This window comes from Pelophylax lessonae (genome assembly GCF_965119305.1).
Source record: "Pelophylax lessonae genome assembly, chromosome: 8".
NCBI classification, from domain to species: domain Eukaryota; kingdom Metazoa; phylum Chordata; class Amphibia; order Anura; family Ranidae; genus Pelophylax; species Pelophylax lessonae.
Genome location: NC_138775.1, coordinates 245,030,406 through 245,054,886, shown reverse-complemented (window position 1 = coordinate 245,054,886; position 24,481 = coordinate 245,030,406). Strand labels below are relative to the sequence as shown.

The 24,481-nt window shown below is 40.9% G+C and overlaps 1 protein-coding gene across 4 annotated transcripts in view; it reads right to left on the bottom strand.

The window, feature by feature from the left end:
- The window catches only part of AGBL4 (AGBL carboxypeptidase 4), a 2,933,082-nt gene that overhangs the window by 1,871,501 nt on the left and 1,037,100 nt on the right, over nucleotides 1–24,481 (bottom strand). For all 4 annotated transcript variants that reach the window (XM_082266214.1, XM_082266215.1, XM_082266217.1 and 1 more), the window contains exon 4: nucleotides 7,694–7,788. In XM_082266214.1, coding sequence (XP_082122340.1) covers nucleotides 7,694–7,788 — 95 coding nt within the window. The remainder of the gene's footprint in view (nucleotides 1–7,693; nucleotides 7,789–24,481) is intronic.

Here is a 24,481-nt window from a genome sequence, read left to right as displayed (position 1 = left end):
AATTGTATTAGGGGGAGGGGGGATCAGCATTGTTATAGGGGAGGGGGGATCAGCATTGTATTAGGGGGAGGGACGTTGCGCTGAAAATGGAACAATGGAAGAGATTCCCCTGAGGTATGGGCTGAAAATGACGTTGCGCTGGTATAATGACGCAATGCTATGGGGCTGGTATGTCATTTTTTCCAGGGCTGGTTTTCATACCCAATCCGGCCCTGTATATTATTTGACTATTTTTTTATGGGCGGGGGGTGTGAAGGGGTGAAAAAAATGATCCACCCTGGGTGCCAGATGTGCTAGCTACACCACTGCAACTGATCACTACTCCTAGAAGGATCTCTGTTGCAGCTTTTTATCCTTAGTTTTCTCCTTGTTTCTGCTAACCTGGAGCACCACTAACTCATTTTCAAAAGGAAGTTAGCAAGAAAAGTCTAGGTATTTTCCTCATGATAGGTTTCCTTTTATATAAGCATTCATACTGCCCGAGCATCCATGGTAATCCTATAGAGAGGGATCAGATAACTCCAGCACATGGCTTTTCTCAGGCAACAAAAAAAATCCAACCTGGTTTATTGACTTTGCCTCTGGGAGTAATCAGCCTGAACTATCAGCCACCAGACGTTTAAAGATTATCTCCAGAGAGACATTAAAACTATTATTGCAGTTATGTATTCATTAAAAATTTCAATTTATTTTTCAATTGAATCTAAGGTAAGTAACTGAATATGTCTTCTTATTAGGTTACCATAATCACCTCTATAGCAGCACTCCACCACAGATAGGAAGAACTAGCACTAGGAGCCAATCAGGCTCTGCTTAGGTGCACATGTACTGACAGGGAACAGGAGGTGAAAACATAGTGAGCAGAGAGATAATATTTTTATTGACCTGCTGCTCCTTTAATATCTAATCAGCAGGTGAGGGGTATGGTATTGACCAAGCTGTGCTTCTGCTGCTGTGGAGATTGGGAATTTGGCTAGGTCATAAAACTGGCTGCACAGCTTTAGGATCAGGTAAGCAGGTAAAACAGTTCCCATACATGTTTTTAGTTGTATATTTAGATACCTGTCTGGAGTGAAGCTTTATCATTTGTCACACAATGTGGATGAATTTATCTGGACCTAGCAACAATTACTTGATGTCTATAAGTACTCTAAGTCTATATTTAGAGAGCTCCATAGCAAAAGCATTAGTCTCTGTCACAGGATTATATTGTTGACTTCTGAGAGATACAGGGTGACAGGTGCTTGAAAATATCCCCTGATTCAGGCATGAATGTGCATTCAATATTATAATATTAAATTCCATTATCTAATCAGGTGTAAAGCATATTCCTGTTTAATTATTTCGTCTGCACATGAGTGGGTTTTCAATGTGAACAGGAACTTGCTCTAACATGAATGATTAGGTAACTGAAGTGAATATTCACACAATTTATTTGTGAAATGAACATAGAGTGGTGCAAGCAGAATGCTTTCACCACTCTTCTAAACACAAGCCCCTTTGTTAATTAGGGGTGATCAGTTCACTGTTCTGTGGCAAAGAATGATAGATAAAGCAAACAGCACAGAGATCAGAGAGCTGGAGCTGCATGCTCCGATCTCTCTGACCTACCCTGTGCCCCACACAGCTTGGAGCGGGAGAGAGAAGAAGGGTTGCCAACCCTTCAGAGTCTGTTCATGTAGTATAATCACTGCACAAGCAGAGAGAGGAATGTGAACTTTCTGCTGAGAGCTCATATCCCATACAATCTTACACATGGCTGGTATTTGTGACAGTTTTCTGTATGGAAAAGTGTCGCATTCTCTCTGGTAAATAAGTTCAGACCTGCACCAGTTTATATTTCATTCTGAAACAGAATATAGCACAGGTTGCACAGTCAGACCTGAAACAGGTCTATCTGTATAAATTAATGTGGTTCACACCATTTCTGACAGTTTTCAGCACCAATATAATTGCACAGGGAGTTTAAGAAAAGCCCATTGTAAGGGGTTAGCTCGGTAGCGGGTGTGGGTGACCCCTTGGGTGGGTTCGTTACACAGAGAGACAGCCGAGGAGTGGTTGAAAACAACAGTCTATTCTTCCAATTTGCTGGAAACAAGTGCAAGCATGCAAACAGCATAAATCAAACAAACATAAAATAAACCCTGGCCACTTGGGACGTCTACCTTCACAACACAGGAACCTACCTATGGTGTCTGTCCCAACCTACTGCTGGGCAGACACTGCTGGTCATACAGCAGAAGACCAATAGTCTATTTGTTTTCTTTTCACACAGAAAAAGTCAACACCACCTCACCTTCAGAAGTCTCTCAGCTCACTGCTCTCCTTAACGCACAAAGCCTCAGGATGCAGCAATCAGTAGTCATCCTCTGGATAACTTATAGAGGCCTTAATTGCCTCATTCTGAATAGCTGAAGCTTTCCAATGTCCTTAAACCTTTCTGGCTATCTCTGCACCCGACACCTGATAGTAATTGGTGAATTGTCTAAACAAGGCAGAAATGTATCTCCCGTCTGTGACAACACCCACAGATTTACCTGACTTCCTGTCACACCATGGATTGTGTAAAGATTCTCAACTCTTTTTAGTAAATAAGCCCAATCATGTTGTCCTAATATAAAGAAGAAATCTGCATCGGACAAGGCAGCTATGATGGTAAATGTACCACAATACATATAACCTGGGAGATGTAAAAACATTCTCTAGCATTTTTAAAACTGTAGTGAAGTACATGTAACACTGTGCATTGTTATTGTAAATGCAAATTTACATTTAACCACCAGATGGCAATGTTTAGCAGTTCCGTTCATCACAGCCCTAATGCAGGTGTTAAGAGACTGCTGGGAATTGTATGCTGGAAGCAGAATTTTCTCCACAATGAAGTTTAGACTAAAATACATAGCCCAGGAGCAAACACTGTAAAAGTCTGGTAAGACAGCGAGGGGTTGGAAAGAGACTCTGTGAGAGGAAGGAGCGTATGAGAGTTTGTGCTGACGTGCTGTCCCAGACCAGACTGGGTTGGCCTGAAGCCTACACAGCTGATAGGGAAGCCGGAGAGATCACTGTTAAGCTGAGCATCAAGTGCAAGAGGCCACTCTGTGGAGACCTGTCAGCTGCAAGAGTTTAGCGTTGTCGCCATTACAGCTGCATCTCCAAATGAAAAGGAGGCCCCCCATCAGTGGACACTTATCGCTTCGCTGATTGCTACATAAGGACTGAGTGAAAGGGTCCCCGACCCACCCATTGTCATATTCAGTTACAAACAGTTGCTATTATTCAGGTTCTTTAAGTTCAAAGACATTCTTCAGCATAGGCTTTTACAAGTGACACATGTACCAGTGCTTTTTATTGCTGCAGACTGCCATCCTTCATCTGCCATTGTGCTCACTGCCTGGAGGTTACTGAATTGACTTAACCCCTCTGCTCCCTGCTAGGCAGAACCTTGTCTCTGTAGCTGCATCCATTTATGTTCAAGCCAATTAGGAGGGAGTGTTGCTGTTTAAGTTCAACCTCATCCTTTAAGGGGAAACACACCTACCAATCCCCCCCCCCCTTTTCCTAAAATGGCCATTATCCACAATTCAACCACTAAAGTGACACTTACTTACAACTCAGGAGCTTAAAGTGACCCTTCCCACCAACTTCACATATTAGGGTCAAGTGTGCCAGCCACTTTTCTTAAAGTGAATCCTTCTGTTTCTCCACATCTTAAAGAGACTGCACCCTTTACTGTGCGCCAACCTAAGGGCCCCAACTAAGCTGGCAGAAGAATCTACCTTCCAGATGGTCAGGAGCTATTTTTCTTAGAATATTGTTGCGCAGGGGGTTTAACAGATTATTTCCTTTTAAACCTAGACTCTCCTGACTGAGAACCTACAAATGAGCTAGACAGCCCAATTCCTTGTTATTCTTACACGTCTCACTTGAGGAGTAATCCTCCAGTCGGAGGACTATTGTTTAAATTCTCAGTCCTGCAGGACAGGTGGCCACACTTTAAAGAGTATTTTTGCTTACTGTATGGCATTTGTGTGGATTTAGTCAGCCAACTATTTAACCTTTCTGAACTGTTGTTTTGCATACCATTTTCGCTATTAACACAACCTGGTGCTTTATTTCATCACAGTGTGTGCATGTGTGTGTGTAATTTCCTTGTGTGACTACCAGGAGACTCCCTGGCCAAGTTTATTTGGTGGTGTCAGCGGGAGTGGGGCTCCATTTAGGGCCAAAACATATCCAGGGGCTCCTTTGAGATTAACGCTACATACATAGTATAAAAGGAACAGGTGGAATTGTGTTTTCTTCCTGAATCGTACTTCACCAGCCTTTACACACAGAGCAAAAATATAACCACATTCCAGGACAATTTTTTTTTTGAGTGATTTATTTGTGGCTGTAGCTTAACAGAACCCGATGATTCAGTCTACCTACTTAATCAAACCTATTTGTAAGTTTTCATTTAAAGTTTTCATTTTAAGTAAAAGTGCCTACTTCAGGCATAAAAATCAGAGTTTCTAGTTTATATGTACTGTATATAATAACAATCTAGGAATTTGAAAAATAGAAAGTTAAGAGAATATGAAGAACAGGAAATAACACCATGGAAACACATTTACCAAATGAATCAGGTCCCATTCAGATCAAACATGAGATGTACTCTACCAGTAAAATACATTAGTCAGAGTCATATTCATAATCGTGTACCCTTAGCTTCCAGAAAAAAGGGGTTCCTTGTGCAGATAACATGAATACATTGGGCTTTATTAAAGCATGAACATGCTGGGATATTTTGAGCAAAGAAGCATTTATAAAAGGAATTCATCAACATTTCTAAAAACACTTTAGAGCAGAAGTGGTCAAGTTACTTGAAATAAGGGGCCCCAAGTGCAGTCCCTGAAATTACCAAGGGGTCGGTCATAATATTTGAAAAATACAGCGTGATGCTATGGAAAGGTGTCAGAGACTGCAGACATGCAACAGGAGATTGTTAGCAGCTACAAACATATAGGAGTTGTTGGAGACTTGGGACATGCATCAAGAGTCAAGTATTGAAGAAATGTTACATAGGAGTGCTAGAGATCACTATTATTATAGCCCCTTCACAAATCAATGCTTCTACATATTTGCTCCTTTCAGCCGCCTAAAAAAAAAGGTTAGAGCAGCTCCTAAAAAATATAGCACAAAATTAAAATTAAACCAAACTATTTAAATACTAGAAGCCAGTTTAGAGAATATTTTTCCCTCACTGGTTTTGGAAAACACCAAAATACTGTCTACAGGGGCTCTGAGAGCTACACAATAGGTGCCAAAGGATTGCATGCGGCCCCCCAAAGTCCCAGGATGGGCATCAGGGCTTTAGCGAACACCAATAAAGTTGACGACTTAGCCTTACCTCCAAATCTATTGCAAAGGAATACCTTATATGAAGGCAATAGAAACATCCCTGCACAAACCTACCCAATCACATGGACCATAAAAAAATTAAGCACAACAATGATCACCTAAACCCATCAACACTTTTCTTTTATATGGCATTTAAACATAACCGATACTATATTGTGAAAGATAGATTAGGATTTCAGTGCACTATAAACAAATTTTAGTGCATTTATTTATATGAAGGTAAATAAAAGGGTGCGCTGATATGTGAACAATGTGAAGCTGCAACCAAAGATCCAAATATTTTCAGTAGGGCAGGGATGGGGTTCTGCTCCTTTCACACCTATATGTGTGTATGTGTGTGTATATATATTTATATATATATATATATATATATATCTATATATATATATATATATATATGTGTGTGTGTGTATATATACCCCTATTCAGAAGTTCAGATGTCATGCCTGCCTCCAAAGACGTCCACAAAAAAAGCCCAATAAACGCCTGAAACAAAAACGCCCAGGTGTGAAAGGAGCGGAACCCCATCCCTGCGCTACTAAAAATTATAAGAAAAATTATCTTTTTTTGTTCTGGTTCTGGACATGCTACAGAGCTGAAACTTCACAGGTACACTTTCTAGACCCCCCAGACACTAAATCCAAAGAAATCTCATTTTTTTTTTTTTTCAATAATTTTTTCAATAATTGTCTCTCTATCAAAAACGACAATTTTTAAGAACTTTTTTTTGCCGGATTCATAGTCCCTGGGGCATGACCCAGAATCCATTTCACTTTTTAGGGGCATTTATTGGGGTTTAGGGCTTCAAAATTGTGTTTTTTTGATTACCGAAGTTCAGGTCCCATTGATTTTAATGGGGTTCTGGAATCCGAACCGAACTTTTGGGAAATTCGGGTGTTCTGGCCGAACCAAACTTTTCAAAAGTTCGATCATCCCTAGCCCTCAACTGGGGTGTGAGTCTCAATAAACATATAATAATGTCCACAGTGCAATGTCCATGTGCTAAAACTCAAATTCTTATCAAAAATTAACTCTGGTGATTCCAAGTGGTAAACTAAATCCAATGGTGAAAATTCCAACAAAAATGCCTGATGACATGCAGTGAATCCCACCACCTCCAGGATTAGCTTCTTACCAGCAGGTAGGGATATTATGGCAAAATCTATTTACACCCAAGAGTGACGACTCCTAGTGCTGTGGAGGAAATGGCACACTTGTGTCACCTGGTAATAGGGACAAGCAAAACTAGCCTCTTACCAGACTAATGATGTATCAAAGCATGTGTATACAATGGATAACCTGGGTCTCTCGCTGATGATCTTCCTATGGCTTCTATCTTCCTCTAAACAGCCTCATCCCGGTCGATGCCCGCTCGGGTGAAACGAGTCAGTGAGGAGGCACCGCACCATCACGATTTACACCTGCGGTCCGCACTGCAGGCGGCCGCGAGTATCCGAGTGTTACAACTTACAAGCCTACTCCTATGATGATTATGTAAGTGTATTACTTCTTTTATAATAAAGTTTGCTGGGGTAATGCACTATTAGCCCTTACTTCTATCCATCATATGTATGAGCACTTCTGTGGAGGCTGTTTAGAGGAAGATCATCGGCGAGAGACCCAGGTTATCCATTGTGGCTGTTGTGGGGAAGACCCTTAAAGGGGCATACACGTGCTTTAATACATCATTAGTCTGGTAAGAGGCTAGTTTTGCTTGTCCCTATTACCAGGTGACACAAGTGTGCCATTTCCTCCACAGCACTAGGAGTCGTCACTCTTGGGTGTAAATAGATTTTGCCATAATATCCCTACCTGCTGGAGAAGCTAATTCTGGAGGTGGTGGGATTCACTGCATGTCATCAGGCATTTTTGTTGGAATTCTCACCATTGGATTTAGTTTACCACTTGGAGTCACCAGAGTTAATTTTTGATAAAAATTTGAGTTTTAGCACATGGACATTGCACTGTGGACATTATTATATGTTTATTGAGACTCACACCCCAGTTGGTGGCACCTCACATTTAGGGTTGATCACTTGTGGGAATAACTTTTTTTTTCACGTATGTTTTAGTGAAACACTTATGTTGCACATATTGAATTTGTGTTTGACATAACGTCATTTGTGATTTATTATTTTGTTTAGCGCACCAGACTATACATTTTTTTCCATTTATTTATATACTCGCTACACCGGAGCTAAAATAAGGACATGGAGGAGGGACAGATAAAAGCTATAATTTAACTACTATTATTTTTTAATAAAGAGGCCAAAAAGGGTGAGACATCTCCTACCATTTTGGTCGACTTGTGGATTTCACAACTGGAGACATGCCATCTCTGTAAAGGCTTTTTGTTTTGCTGAAGTTGACAATGTTAAAAATCACCCTCTGAAAAGAAAAAGAAAATAAAACATGTTAACATAATTTTCATGGAACTTTTATTATAAATACATTCCTGGCATGTCCCAATGTACAGCAACAATAATTTCTCAAGAAAGTTGTACCTTTTTTAGCACCCTCCTAGGTAGGTGTGAGGAAAACACATCTATTTGCTCCTTCTGCTTATCAGGGGAGCCTGATCTGTTAGGTTGCCTGTTGCATGTCTCCGGGTGTGATTCACTGGGTCTGAGGGAGTGTCCCCATTGTATCCAATGAGGAAGCTTATTGGACAGTGGAGGAAACCCAGCCAGTGACACATTGGCTTTTGTGGGAGTCCCAGTGGACTGGGCCAAGGGCATTCTTGCAATGCATTCTGGGATTGCTCATAAAGGCCGGGGGGGACATGTGACAGGGCGTCTTTGGTGGGAAGCAGAGTCCCGGGAGGAAGCGGATGGCTGTGTCTCCTCCTGCAGTGTGTGAGGAAGGTGGTCTTAGGCGGTCAGCCTAGTGAACCAGATGTGGTGAGCTGCCGAGGATCCGGTGTAACAGGCGGTGGAGCTGCTGGCAGAGTCTCTTGGAAAAAACAGTGTCTGTTAGTGCTGAGAAACCTGCCAAAGGGTCTGGCCCAGGAAGGGGGACCACTCCAGTGAAGTCAGGGGATCAAGGAGCTAGCGTATTACAGTAAAGGGGGGTGCCGTTTAGAAAGCCCGTTTAGAAAGCCCTGAAGAATAGGAACAAAGGGGGTGCCAGGAAGGGTCCTGAAGAGTGTTCTGCAGTACAGTGCAGCTTATCTAAAGCAGTTCATTAATTACTACTTCATCGCTAGTGACAAGGTGAAGCAGTGGCCTTGCAGCACTCATGTATATCTAAACGTCCCAGCAAATTGTGAATAGTTTATTCAAGTTGGAGTATCCCCCTCATTCCCTTCTCCTATCCAAATTCTCATTAAAACCACAAAAACCAAAACTCCTAGACTGTTTCTTGACTGAGGCAGGCATTTTGACCCAGGGAAACCCGTCACCAGCAGCCCCCAAGGGAGTAGTGCTACACTTTAATCGTTAATAAGCACTTTTTGAACTCCAGGCAAGTAACTGTGCCTATGCTGATATATCATCAGTTTGCTGCAGGCAGGAGGGCGCATTTCCTCAGTTTCTGCATTGTTGGTGATCAGACTACAATATAGTAATTTAACAAACTAGAAGCTGAGTAGCTGCAACAATGGCTAATCCGTTTGTGGAGCCAAATAAAAATGCACTGCACTGCTCCTACCCTCCAAGCACTACCCATATAGGCTGGAATGAGGGGCTGACTTAGAGTTTGTCACTCGCCTACAATAGTTCTGTATAAACCAAAGGAAAAGCTTCACACTTATGTTTTTACTGGTAAAAATATAATCAGCCAACAAGCTCCAGCACATGGTCCTGCCCCCAAGGGACCACTCCTCTGACATGTTTCACTTGATGAGTTTCATCACAGAGAAACATGCAGAGAAGCATTCATTTCAACCACCAAAAGATTGAAAGCCCAGATCTCTGGTCACAGAAGTGCAGTGGAAGGGACAAGTTATACAATTCATTCATGTTTTTCTAGCACTTTTATCCCTCGGGCAGATGGTGCCCATAAGGAAGAAAAATATATTTCCAATATATTTAGGGAAAAAAAATTTAAAAAATATTGAATATGATAATACAATAAAGATAAAAATTCAGCGCTTAAAATCAAATGGATGGGTAAGCATCTGTACACCAGGATAGGTTAAACCTACCATATATTGAATATGGCCAAAATTGTAGCATTTCAAATATATTTCCAATATATTTGGGAAAAAAAGTTTTTTAAAAAAATATATTTCAAATATATTTCTCTTCCATGTGGGTGCAGCAGCCATTTTGGGGATACTCAATACAATATCGTAGTAGGGACAATTTTAGACAGGAGCCAATTAACCTTCCAGCATTTCTTTGGAGTATGGGAGTGATTCACACAAGAATGTGCAACCTCCATACAAATATTGTACTGCAAGCACTCAAACCAAGGACTCCAGTGCTGCAGGGCAGAAGTATTAAAGTATTAACCACTACTTCACTGTGCTGCCCTAGTTTACCTTTTTCTGAGCTCATATACACAATGCACTCCGTGCTTTTGTTTTGAATCTTATGGACTGGCTCTTAATTCATTGCTTTCTGTGGTAGAATAAACAGCTTGGAGGCAGCAGTAGCATTAGAGAATGCTGCAATGTCAAAATCATCCAGATGATGTAGATCAGTTTATTTCTATGTATATGAAAAGAAACTCAATAAAATTATCAGCCTCATGGAGTAAGCATGACACTGGTATACCCCTTTAAATTTCTGTGTAGACTCAAAAATGAACTCGGAGCAAGAGAAAAAAATCTGTGGGTTCTATTTTGCTAAATGTGTTTTTTTTTTAAAATATTTTATTTAAAATGTTCCACTAAAGTTATGTCAATAAACTTGCTGGGACATGACCAAAAGTCTAGGCATTTTGTCACATGATCTTTATTGAAGCTGGTCTTCTACGCTTTGTGCATTTGCCCCTGAATACATAGGGACCTAACTGTGGGTACCACTTGGTAAAGAATTGAGACCCGTACAGCCGCAGTCTCCTATATACTTTTATTTATTTATTTATTTCAGGTACTTCTATAGGGCTGTCAATTTTACGCAGCGCTTTACATACACATTGTACATTCACATCAGTCCCTGCCCTCAAGGAGCTTACAATCTAAGGTCCCTAACTCACATACATACACAGTAGGGCCAATTTTTTTTTTTTATACAGGATCCAATTAACCTTCCAGCATGTCTTTGGAGTGTGGGAGGAAATCGGAGTACCCGGAGGAAACCCACTCAGGCACAGGGAGAACATGAAAACTCCAGGCAGGTAGTGTCCTGGTTGGCATTCGAACCAGCGACCCTCTTGCTGCAAGGTGAAAGTGCTAACCGCTACACCACTGTGCCGCCCAATACAATATACTTTGACAGGTGTCAACACATCCAATGCAGAACTTTGGACAGTGCCAGATTGAACTCTATGGAGGCCAATAGGCAGTTAAAATCCCCTCAAAGGTTTCTGGAGGCTTCCCATGCCTCCAAAATGTTCTCGTGGGACAATATTGAACCAAGCAGTGGGCATGTTGGCCGCTAGATGGAGATGACCATCACTACTGTATGTTACACTTACGTAGGATGCACCAATTTTTTTACAAACTGTAGAACATAAACAAAACTGTAATGTGAAATTCATGTCTTTGGTTTATGTACGTACTTTGAGGTGTTATTAAATACATTACAATAATACAGTATTTTCTCTATAGAGTCTTTAATGTAAAGCTTTTGTTTCTTTGAGTTGATTCATTTTTTCTATCTTTGGTAAACAAATTTAAGAAGCTTCATTGGAATTTTCTTTCAAGATCAAATCAATATTATTTTGATTAGTTGTCACAGGGCCCTTAAAAGGCGTGGGCCCGTAGGCTAATGCATATGGTAATTAGGCACTGGCTATGGACCTGCTTTCATCTTAAAGATGTCAGGATCCCAGACTAATAGAGTGCAGGGAAAAAGAGACTGTGGGGACCAGACTAGCTCTGAGGAGGAGTGGAGGGTTGGTTAAGTACAGTGGGTCTAAGTGCCAGTTCACACATATGCGATGTCAGACATCGCATGTGATTTGCAGCGCACTGCTCTGCAAATCATATGCGATGTCTGTGTGATGTAAATTCAGCCATACAGATTGTATGGCTGAATTTGCATCACATTCAGACCAAAGTTGCACAGGATCCTTTTTTTGGTCTGCACCAGAATTGGATTGCATGGGTGTTCATACCTATGGGACCTGATTCATGTCCGAAATGACAGTTCGCACTGCGATATGTTAACTGATCTGGGGGTGTCATTAACCTTGATTGACTCCCCCAGAGCGAATCACATATGGCAGTGTGAACTACCGGCGAGTCAAGTGTGATGTGGGAACCTGCAGTGGATTTGCAGGGTTCCCGCATTGCATATGTGTGAACTAGCACAAAAAGAGCAACTAACCCTTACAGTGGGGGCATGGCCCCACTACAAGGTCACATTTTAAGTTTCCCAGAATCAGGCTTTAGTCATTTTGTTTTACTAATTTGCAAAGTTTTCTACCCGGCGATCCTACCAGTACCAGCATGTTGTCAGCCTGATATGTGAGCTCTTTCAGTTGGCCAACTATCAGATAGGCAACACATTGGCCAACTAAAGGAGCTTACACTTTATTTATTTCTATGCTAAAATATGCATTTAAATACCCTTGTCCATTTGAACCCAGTGTTTTTAATGCAATATGATTACAATTTTGTTTGTTTTTAACAGCAATCACACATGAAGATCAATGGTCTTAAATGGTACAGAAGTTTTATTTAGTTTTTGTGAACACTGTGCATGTTTGAGCAATTTGTATTTGCAAATCTATACAAGAGTAACAGGGTTATCCTAGAGATGCAGTGTAAATTGTTTATTTGTAACTATGTCTTTAAGAATCCATTTCCCAAATAACACATTTGTATATAATTGTCCTACCCCTGCTCTCTCCCTCATCTTTACAATTAAACCCATTGTGGGTAAAACGCATTCTCAATGCCGCAGGGCAGCCACTCAGCACGGGACCCAGAAGCAAGTGGGGATCACTGGAGTAGCTGTATCTACTACCGTGATTTCCAGCTTCTAGAGGGATACCTCATGTAGCACTACTCCCGTGGGAGCTGCTGGTTATGGATTCCACAGGGTTACCCATAGCAACAACTTGACAACACAGCATATTCTAAGTGCTTGGCTCAGTCAGAAAACAGTCTAGGGGTTTTGGTTTTTTTGTGGTTTTATTTGAGAACTTGGATAGGAGAAGGGATGAGTGGGATACTCCAACTGAACAAACTATGCACAATTGCTGGGACTTCTGATTATAGCAGGGTGCGGCAAGGCCGCTGCTTCACCTTGTCACTATAGTGAAGAAAAATTAGGCAAACTGTACTGTACTGTGAATCACTCTTCAGGGTCCTACTTGGCACCCCGTTTTCCCTATTCTTCAGGGTTCTACACGGCACCCCCTTTACTCTAATACAGTGTTTCTCAACTCTGGTCCTCAGGGCACACTAACAGGCCAGGTTTGCAAGAAAACTGAAATACATCACAGGTGACATCATTTGCTGCTCAGTAATTGCAGTATTCTTGTCTGCATCTCCCCAAGATAATACATAAAATCTGGCCTGTTAGTGGGCCCTGAGGACCGGAGTTGAGAAACCCTGCTCTAATACATTGTGTGAGCTGACCCTTTATCCTCTGACTTCACTAAAGTGGCCCCCCTTCTTGGGCAGACCCTTTGGCAAGTCCCCTGGTATTCACGGATACTATTTTTCCCAGAAGACTCTGCCAGCAGCTCCACTGCCAGCTTTACAGGATCTTCGGCAGCTCAGCTCCACACCTGGTTCACTAGGCTGACTGCCTATGACCACTTTCCCCATACAACAGGAGGAGAGACAGCCGTCACCCTCCTCCTGGGACTCTGCTTTCTGCCAAAGACGCCCTGTCACATGTCCCCTCAGCTTTTATGAGCAATCCCAGGATGTACTGCAAGCGTGCCCTCCCACTGGGACTCTCACAAAAGCCAATGTGTCAATGGCTAGGTTTCCTCCACTGTCCAACAGGCTCCCCTATTGGATGCAGTGGGGACACTCTCTCAGACTTAGTGAATAACACCTGGGAACATGCAACAGGCAACCTAATAGATCAGACTGTCCTGATAAGCAGAAGGAGCATAACATGCTTTGAACCTAGCACCTAACTAGGAGGGTGCTACACTTAGATACATTTCTCCAAGCTGGACCAATATAACTATGTAAAAAAATGCCTGAAATTCTTCTGTAGGGATCTCTTCCCCAGAGCCACCAATCACGATAAGGAGACAAAGTATGCCAGTAATTATCCAGCAGTCACGAGTTTAGCACTGTCAGTAACAAATAAGCAGAAGTTTACAGGTTTTACGTGCAAATGCATTTCTTTTCAGCATGATTGAGGAAGGATACACTTTTTAATGGACTTCGCTATAATAGGCCAACATCTGCAGAACAGGTGCACAGCATGCTGCGGGAAAGCATTTAGACTCTATGCATCATCAGATTTGCCCACAACTGACTTTCTCTGCTGTGTTTTCGCATCAGGCTAAATTTAGTCCTGTAATTGCTTTTTGGATCAGCCATAAAGCGCTCAAGGAAGAAACAAGAATCCTGAACATTCCTTTTATCACCAAGTCCAAAAGTCAGGACAGGAAATTCAAACTTCTTTGCCCTTTCCTTTAAGTGTGTGTGGGAGGGCAGGCAAAGTTAATCACATCACACAAACTCTACCAATTTGTTCTGCGTGCTTAGCATCTCAAGTAGCTCGCAAGGTGAGGATCTGCAAGAGCATTGCCAACAATATCTTCTAAAGGAATAATGTGGCATTGTAATGGCTTTTTATTTAAAATAAACGACTTATAGTAAAGAGCTGACATTGATCTAGAGAATGTGGGATGAATTTAAACTAGATCGCTGCCTTTGAATTACGTAAAGGCACCAAGCTTGAAGTAGATGTAAACCCAATGACTAAAACATATATATTCTTTTACGTGTTACTGGCATTTCAAGAAGCATTTTCAATATTTTGAAATCTACAACTGGTGATCCTGCCATTAAGATCCTTGTTCAGGCACTTCCCCTGACAACGCTTTGTCTCTGTCTCCTAGTTATTCCCCTGTGTTGTCACCCTGTCACTTAGGTGAAATGAAGATTGCAGGAGGCTGTTTGAAAACACATTATGCAGAAATGGACTACTGTTGTCAACATCAGGAAAATCGCTCTAGAAAAATTAACTTTAACCATCACTGGAGATCTAGCAGACCAAATGTGGCTGCAGGAGATCAGCAGCACTGAGATGCAACAAAGGTTTAAAAAACATGAAAACGTTGTTTTTTTTTTTTTTTATCTAAAATAATTTTTTGTCTACACTGCACTAGGAATTGGTTGCATAGCAGATTTGCAGAAATATCAAATATCCCTTATAGAATTCTTGCTGTGGTGAGTGGTTAGCAAATGGCTGCCCCTATAATGGTGCACAGGGGCTAAAGTATCTTTCTTCTGCTTTTAATGAATTTCATTGTCCTGGAAGAGCATTGCTTCCTGTAGAGGAACTTTCCTTATCTTCCTTTCTGCTACCCCTCTTTATCAACCATAAATGTTATGCTATACTAAACCTTTCATCCACCCTATAAATTATTGCATTTGTAATTTTGAAACGGCAGTATGATGGAAATTTAGGGGTGAAAGGAGCACTTGTGGGTTTAACCAATAATTTTCTGGAATGTAATTCTTCATGGCTTTCTTAACTGAAGGTGTGCCAAGGTTTTGTCCTGCCTGCACACTATGTGCTAAAAGATGCCCCTCTTTCTAGGTTCAGAAAGGTGGGAGGTATAGAAAAGAATTTAAAATTCATTTAAATTCACTGGATTGGCGAGAACAGGGTCTAAAATGGTCAGGCTTACAGCTAACATAGACAAGTGTGAGTGTAGGGCTGTTCTTAGGTTTAGGCAAGAAGATATTTTGGAAAAGGTGGCACCTTCTGAAGAAAAGCAGCTTTTGACAAGGTTCCTATTTAACCTTGTAACCCCCAGGTGTCGAAGTTTTCTACAGCTGATATCAATGGGTGTTGGGTGGGGTCATTTACACTCCTTCGTGCTTGGTTGAAGAAGAAACCTAACTTTTTAAATTCTATAACAGATACTTGGTTGTACATTATGATGAGGGTCCATTGCATGAAAAAAAATTCAGTGCGCCTTTTTTCTGCATATGGGATGCACTAACCTGTAGTTACTATATCCAATCACATTAATTCAAATGGAGCATTTAAAAAATGTACAATTAAAACAAATGTCAATGCTCATCAATGCATTGCACTTTAACACATGTTCTGATGCCAACAAGCCCATATACTCTCAGTAAAGGGGTACACCATTTAAGATTTTACTGCTACTGATAAAAATACTCTATATAGTATTAAGATGTATCTAAAGCCAACATTTTGTTTGGTTTTAGAGTAGAGGAGGATTAAGCACCCATTCAGACTGGCGCGACACGACTTACTGGGGCGACCTGTGAAGCGCACCCCTGAACTCTGCATTCTGTGTGTAGCGCACCCCTGAACTCTGCACCCTGTGTGTAATGCACCCCTGAACTCCCCACTGTGTGTAGTTCACCCCTGAACTCTGCACTCTGTGTGTAGCCCACCCCTTAATGTTACACTTTGTGTATAGTGCACCCCTGAACGCTGCACTCTTTATGTAGTGTACCCCTGAACTCTGTGTGAAATGCACTCCTAAATACTGCGCTGTGGACGTAATGCTGGACGTAATGCACTCCTTGTATTTAATGCCCCTTTAAGACCCTCCCACTGTTAGTGAAATTTGGCCACACATACTATTTGATGCCGATTGGTGGGTGTGTGTGGATGGGAGGGGGGTTGTTTTGGGGGAGACATGGTTGAGTTCCTGCTCTTATTCTCAGAGGAAAACAAAAGCCCTGTGAACCTCCTACCAGCAACAGGCTGATGCAATCCACCCCCGAGCTTAGGGGAAACCTACAGAACACAGAAAAGGTCAAATTTGTCTTGGGCTGGTTATAGCTTAACAGTAACTTATTTTAAAAGTATTAAAGACACTACTACATAGGGCTGGGTCACTACATAGGGCTGGGTCGCTACATTTGGATTTTTACCATTTTAAATTTTGATAAATATGGTCACCAGGGTTAGGACAAACAGAGAGGGTAAATTTCCCTAGTGTAGACACAGACAACTTACAAAAAAAAAAAAAACCTTTTACAGGTAAGCCAAAACTAAAAAAAAAAAGAAGAAGCTGTGACTTTAGATAAACCTTAAGTTAAGTTGAATACATTGGGTTTGAACACTGTTGGAAGCTGACAGCTTTTATGAACAGTCTGGCAGGTCAGCAGAATAAAATTCCTAGAAAGCATTATATTATGCAAATTAAACTCATCACAATAATGATTTGATTAGGGTGTAGCATGGCTAAGGGGCAAGGACAAGGTGGAGATTGTTTCAGAGAACTTTTGTTTTTGTAATCCTGTTTAGGCCAATTGAGTACATCCACATTCTGCTCAATGTATTTTCAAGGTGAAGTTGTTTACTGATCTTTTAAAGTTCCCTTTTTCCCAACACAGTGCATAGCACTCAGTGCCAAGTTTCATCAATCTTCTCCCCTAACTCATCAGGTTTTTACCAATCCACAACACTTTCCTGCTCCATGAAAAAACATCGGCATAGATCTAAACTGCACTGTCAGTTTGTCTCGAAAGATACAAGGACAAATGAAGAACACTGTGCCAGCAAAGATGCTGATTCCATGTTGTCATTTATCTCCATTGTGGTATACAAAAAGATTTGTAGCTCAACTGATGTCGCTATCCAAGTTCTCTGGTTACTTCAGAATTAATTTGTGTTCTATCATTTGATAAGATATTTACTGGATCAATGGGGTAGGTAGTAAGAGGGTTCCTTTAAAAGATAGTGTTTGCACTCTTATGTAAAGAGTGGAATGTTCAGGTTAAAATCTCATATCTTGGGAAAATAAAAACAAATCAGCTCAGGCTGCAATACTCACCTTATCTCCTGCATTGTCACCCACAGTAATTTGTTTTCACCAGAAGATGTCCTTAGTCTTCTGGGTTGGATGACACCCTGCATTATTTAATCCTGAAGACTGAGGACATATTGTGAGTGCAAGTACCCTCACTTGACCAGCCTGTAGACATTTAAAAACAAGTATATAAAAAAATAAAGTACAACATACTGATGTTGGAAGCTTCCAGAGAAGGAGTTGGACTTCATAAAACAAAGTCTATAAGCTGGCCATAACTTGGCATATCTCTCATTAATAACACTGTAAAATGACACATTGTCCTGTCATAAACACTACACGTTTCCCTATTACATGGCACATGTGAAAGTGGCACATATGCAATGAAAGGACTGTTTCCCTTTTCAATGTATGAGGGTTGTACGCAAAGTAATGCAAAAGTGAGAATAACTTTTTTTATTAAATTTCCTCTATAGTAACTCTGCTTGTTCTTCTTATCACTGCAGGTAAATAATGGATTCCAAGTAGAAGCAATGTGCCATTATTGAGTTTTTTACGAAGGAGTGGTGCACATTGTCATTCACAAAAGGCTAGAGCTGTTTATGGAGAGGACAACGAGCACAGATGGATGAAGGAGAAAACAGCAATGAAACAAACCATGTAGGAGACCATCAATGTCGGAAAACCTGCATCCCTTCTTTGTCAAGAACTCAATAACGGCATGTTATTTCTACTTATAATCCATTATTTACCTGCAGTGAAAAGAAGAAGAAATAGAAGAGAGAATATACCATAGAGGAAGAGTTACTCTACCAATATGTGAAATTTGAATGACCTATGTAGGGTAATAAAAAAGGTATGTACATTTTTGCACTACTTTTGGCACAGCCCTCATATTATATTAACTCTGTAATCGATATCAACCACCTCCAAAGCTTACAAGTGCTTGTAATTGTATGACAGGGTTCCCCAACACAATTCTGTACAGAGAAATGCCAGCATCCAACAACAACCAACCTACCAGCACACTGTCACAGTCAAGGGCCAGGTTCAGAGGCAGGTAGCTATACCAGTAGAGAGGCTCCCACCGACCAGCCAGGTAAATGGATAACCCTGGCAGATGACACAGGCTCACCCGAGGTGCAGAGTCCAAGCACTTACCAGAGTACACTAAAGCTCCTGATGGTGAAAATTAGTTTTGCTGCAGTCCTCAAGATTGCTCCACCAGGAAGTGAGCAACCTGGGGTCCAGTAGCAGATATAGCAGGTAGGGATCAAGCATGCCTCCCCAGACCATCACTGACCCACCACCAAACCGGTCATGCTGAACGATGTTACAGGCAGCATAATGTTCTGCATGGCTTTTCCAGACCCTTTCTCATCTGTCACATGTTCTCAAGGTGAACCTGCTCTCTCATCTGTGAAAAGCACAGGGTGCCAGTGGCGGACCTGCCAATTCTGGTTTTTAATGGCACATGTTAATAGAGCTCCATGGTGCCAGGCAGTGAGAACAGGGCCTACTAGAGGATGTCCAGCCTTCAGGCCACCCTCATGAAGTCTGATTCTGATTGTTTTGTCAGAAACATTCACACCAGTGGCCTGCTGGAGGTAAAGTGGTAGGGCTTCTGCAGTGCTCATCCTGTTCCTTCTTGCACAAAGAAGCAGATACTGGTCTTGTTAATAGTTTAAGGACCTTCTACGGCCCTGCCCAGCTCTCTTAGAGTAACTGCCTGTCTCCTGGAATACCCACCATGCTCTTGAGACTGTGCTGGGATACATAGCAAACCTTCTGGCAATGGCACATATTCATGTGCGATCCTGGAGGAGTTGGACTGCCTGTGCAACCTCTATAGGGTCCAGGTATCGTCTCATGCTACCAGTAGTGACACTAACCCTAGCCAAATGCAAAACTAGTGAAAACAGTCAGAAAAGAGGAGTAGGGAAAAAATGTCAGTGGCCTCCACCTGTAAATCCATTCCTGTTTTCGAGGTTGTCTCATTGTTGCCCATCTAGTGCACCTGTTGTTAATTTCAATAACACCAAAGCAGCTGAAACTGATTAACAATCCCCTCTGATACTTAACTGACCAGATCAATATCCCAGAAGTTGAATTGACTTGATGCTATACTCTGATTAAAAAGTGTTCCTTTAAATTTTTTGAGCAGCGTAGTAAGAGGCTCCCAAAGGCTTGTGCTCTGGAGTGTTGGTTAACATTGCATCTGTTATCTGAACACATCTAAATGCGAGTCTCTTTGAAGCAAAGCTCGGTAGAGGAGCGGAAGTTACCTGCAGCCTTTCAGGGCACGCACCATGCTGATCACTTAATCGGCAGCACCTGTGTCTTGTTAACTGAACGGTGGCAATGTCTCCTGGTTTTATGCGAAGGTTTACAGTAATAAAAGAAATATAAAATGCTCAGTGATACTGATCCTGCTCATTAAACAGCTTGAGAAGAAGGCTGGAGCTTGATTCAGTAAATGTTCATTGTGAGTTTTAGTCAATCTGGGAGCTATATGAATTTCCTCTGGCTGTATATAATGTAATGTAGCTAGGAACATATTTAGCGTATAATCTTCCCTTTTCTGCTTCATTTTCCATTAAGTCTGTTACGTACGCCAATTTAATAACTTGGATATATGATGCCTAACTTATCATCTTTTTTTAAACTTCAAACAAAACCACAATAAGACATATAGTACATCAGTTATGAAAGTTGTTTATGTGGGCCAGAATTTTGTTTCTGAATTGTCCAATAAGAATTATTTTTTTATTTAATATCTGGGAAGGATTCAAGCCTATCCCAGAGACACAACAAGAAGTGAATAGAAAATCCTCTCCTAGACGCTTTTCATCAGAATAGGTGCCCCAACTAGAGGGTTTCCCCTCATCTCCTGCTCGATTGACAACTTTGACATTTTGGTTATGCCAATGGCAGTCCATTGACAATAGTCTTTAGGACAAATAGAGGGTGTGAATCTCCCCAGGAAGGTCCTAGAAAGAAATAATAGGTTCTAACAGTTCCCTACTGTATCCAAAACAGAAAGAAAGTTTTAGCTAGGGAACTACTTAAAGGCCCCTAAGAATAATAGGCGGTAAAATATCATCTGAGCTCAGCTTAGACCCTCCTACAAGCTGCTCTTTTATCTTTATTAAGCTGTTAAAAAGTTGCCATGGTATATCAGGAAAGTGGGCAAATCTTTGCATAACTTATCATGGTATAAAGGCTGAAATTTAGAGTATACATACATACCTTTTTTTCCATGGGTCCTCTGCCCAGTTCCATGATTTTAGGGGCCCTTTTTGTTGTCCTACTGTGGGCATTTCTTATTGCTGGACCGAAGGGTCTTTATGTATGTAATGTGTGAGCTCTATTGCAGTAATACTCTGAGCCCAGGCTGCCTAAGCTGCCTGAATTTACAGTTCTGCTTAATTACCTCAACCATTACAAAGCTAGACAATGGTGGCATACTCTCCTGATTCCTTACATTGTAGTATAAGCAACTTGATGTGCACTTAGAAAGTATTTATTTTCTTCAAGAAGACATCACCCAGTTAACAAAAGAAAAAAAAAGTACTTTAAAATAAAAAAAAAAGTTTACTTTACTATCGAAAATAGTTGAAGGAGCTTCCATAACACCTGTTAGCCATTTACACTCAAGTGCACTCATACCAAACACCAAAAAACACCCTCAGTTCACCTTTAATATGCAATGGATTTTGCCAAAATGACTAATTTTAATAAAATATGCTTATTTTTCAGAAAAATGTTTTGAGCAAAGTGAAAACTCTCAAAATAATCTATCTCTGATCTTTACATCTGAAAAATATTTGCCCTTGTTAGATTACACCTTCCCAAAACGCACCCTTATATCATTCAACAGGAACATATATACTTAAATAATTATAATAGTTAAAACAATTTAATAATAAAGAAATAAAAGAGTTAAAGGAAATGGTTTCACCTTTTAGCATAACAGCTGAATACAAAAGTTTATCCTTAAACTTACAGAAATTATTGGAGAAAGAAGAACAGGAACAAAAAATGTAAAAACTGAAAAAGTACTCTAGGGATGTTGCAGACTACAAGAACAAGGTAGTCTTCCAATGGCAGAAAAACCTTGTGGCCAACAATCCTGAGGTAGAAACTACTATGGAAATCACTCCAGTAGAAGTAGAGGGTGCATCCCCTTACTCCCATTAGGCCACCTTACATTAAGACAGCTAAAGGTCATACTAAAAACAAAAAAAAATCATCCTCAGAATAAAAGTCATCCAAATAATTCTTACCATCAGTATAATTGTAATGGTCCATCTGGAAGGGGTTTCAATCCCAACACGCTGACTCACTGAGAGGTGGGAGGTATTCTAAAGACAATCCCAAAAGTGCTACCTCTCCACCTCCATATAGACATTACAATGATGATTATTCCCCTGAACCCCATGGCTCTAACTATAGGGTCAACACTTATAATCGGTTCTCACCTTTTAGGAATCAACCGACTAGGAGGGATTCCTATCCTTATCTAGAGAAGGAATATGGGAACCATTATGAGTCTCCTCGAGGTTATGATCAATACCCCCCTGGACCACACCAAGGAGGGGATTTTCCCTGGGAAGTCCACAACAGAGAAAGGGGCCCAGAACCAAGAAAGGCACCAGAGGGGGGTGGAGGGTTCAAAGGGAAAAGAACGAAATAGGTTCAGGTATATTCAATCTTAGCAAAGTGGAACTGACTGATGATGAATTGTTGACCCTTGATAAAGGTCTAAAGTACGTCCCTCCCAAACCCATCAACAAATTCAACACCTTTATAGACATTCACAAATACATAAAAAAATTAATGTTCAAAGGTACATCTTATCAAATCCTAGAAATATACCTGTTCATCGGTACACTTCAAACATAAAACATTCGGGTCTTTCTAACCCGTCAGTTTTTAACCCCCCTGGGCCCATAGCTCCATCGGTGCAAGTCTTTAAGGATTTAGTTCTAAAAGAGTTGGCTCACCTGTCAGAGAAAAAACAACCTGTACATCCACAGGTTCGCATGCGAAAGAAAATAATTAGTAATCCCTCCCGCAGACAAGGGGGAGGGATTGTCATTCTTGATAAAGCAGATCATTGTATGGAAATGGAGAGAATTCTGGACAACCATGAAACATACATCCAGTTACCTAACAATCCCACCACACAATATAAGTGTAAATTGACAAATTAATAGAAAAAGGTTTTAAAGACTGGATATTAGATAAAAAAGAAAAAATGTACCTTGTACCCACAGCTCCTAGAATACCCATCATGTATTACCTTCCAAAAATACATAAAAATTCCACTCACCCACCGGGGCACCCTATAGTAAGTGGGATCGATTTTATTACCTCCAGAAAAGGGAAGTATATAGATCATTACCTTCAACCCTTGGTAAATAGGGATGATCGAACGGTTCGGGTCGACCATCGGTTCGGCCCGAACATTGGGTGTTCGAGGTTCGGCCGAATTTAGAACTTTTTGCCCAAAAAGTTCGGAATTCGGCAACCAGAACCGCCCAAAATGCAATGCTTCAGGAAATGGGCTTTAAAAGCCCATGATTGGACCAGAACCATTAGCAAAAGCCAATTGAGGGGGCAGGAGAATGCTAGGAATGTGATTGGAGTGACTAGGGGGTCCCTAGACCAATCATTAGTGAATACGCCCCCCAGTATATAAGATCGCCCCCGCCATATTCCTAGCATTGTTATACTGGACATGGAAGAGAGTGGAATGCTGTTCTGTTAATTTTACTTTAAAAGTGTCATTTAGCTATTTTTAGTGTGAGGAAAGGGATATCTAGTGTAGTTAGAGTGCTCCTTTACACTTAAGTTAGCTTCAAAAATTTAGTTTCTGTAGGGAAAGTGTTAAGTGTAAGGGGACCGTAGTGTAGTGTAGGGTTAACTGGCAGTGACTGCTATGGCAGGGTGACAAAACCTTTCCATAGCAGGGTGACCACTATAGAGAAATGATCTTTTCTCTGAATAGCTTCGGCACACCCATATGGCTTCTCACCAGCCAAGCATTTTTTATGCTGCAGGGGCTGCCACTGCCAGTGCTTTTTTGAGGACATGTTTGATGTCAGACATGACATCTGAACATGTGTATAGGGGGTATATATAGACAAATATGTCTGAATATATACCCCTAGACATATATAGGTGTGATAGTAGCAGAAATAAATGCTTGCGCTAATGAAATCATTTACAGTAATATATTTCTGCTACTATCACACCTATATATGTCTAGGGGTATATATTCAGACATATATGTGTATATATACCCCCTATACACATGTTCAGATGTTTTGCCTGCCTCAAAAGAACCCCAAAAAATGCCAAAAAAACGCTAGCGTCAAAAAAAAAAAATGCCCAGGTGTGTTTTTGCTGGCATTTTTTGGGGGTTTTTGGAGGCAGGCAAAACATCAGAACTTGTGCACAGTACCACTATACACAAGTTCAGATGTTTTTCCTGACTGCAAAGAACTCAAAAAAATGCCTTCTATTAAACTGGCAAGGTGTTACAGCAGCGAAGCAAACCCCCTGTCAGAAAGTTTTCTAATACAAATGATCTTTTTTTTATGGTTCTGGACATGCTACAGAGCTGAAACTTCACATGTACACTTTTTAGATCCCCCAGATACTAAATCCAAAGTAAAAATCAAAAAATCTCTTTTTTTTTTCATAAATTGGCTTTTTTATCAAAAATGACAATTTCTAAGAACCTTTTTTGTGTGATTTTGTGTCTGGGGGGTCTAAAAGGTGTACCTGTGAAGTTTCAGCTCTGTAGCATGTCCAGAACCAGAAAAAAAAGGATTGTATGTATTAGAAAACTTTCAGACCGGGGGTTAGCTTCTCTCCACACCTTGCCAGTTTCAAAGCAGGCATTTTTTTGGGTTCTTTGCAGTCAGGAAAAACATCTGAACTTGTGTATAGTGGTACTGTGCACAAGTTCAGATGTTTTGCCTGCCTCCAAAACCCCCCAAAAAATGCCAGCAAAAACACA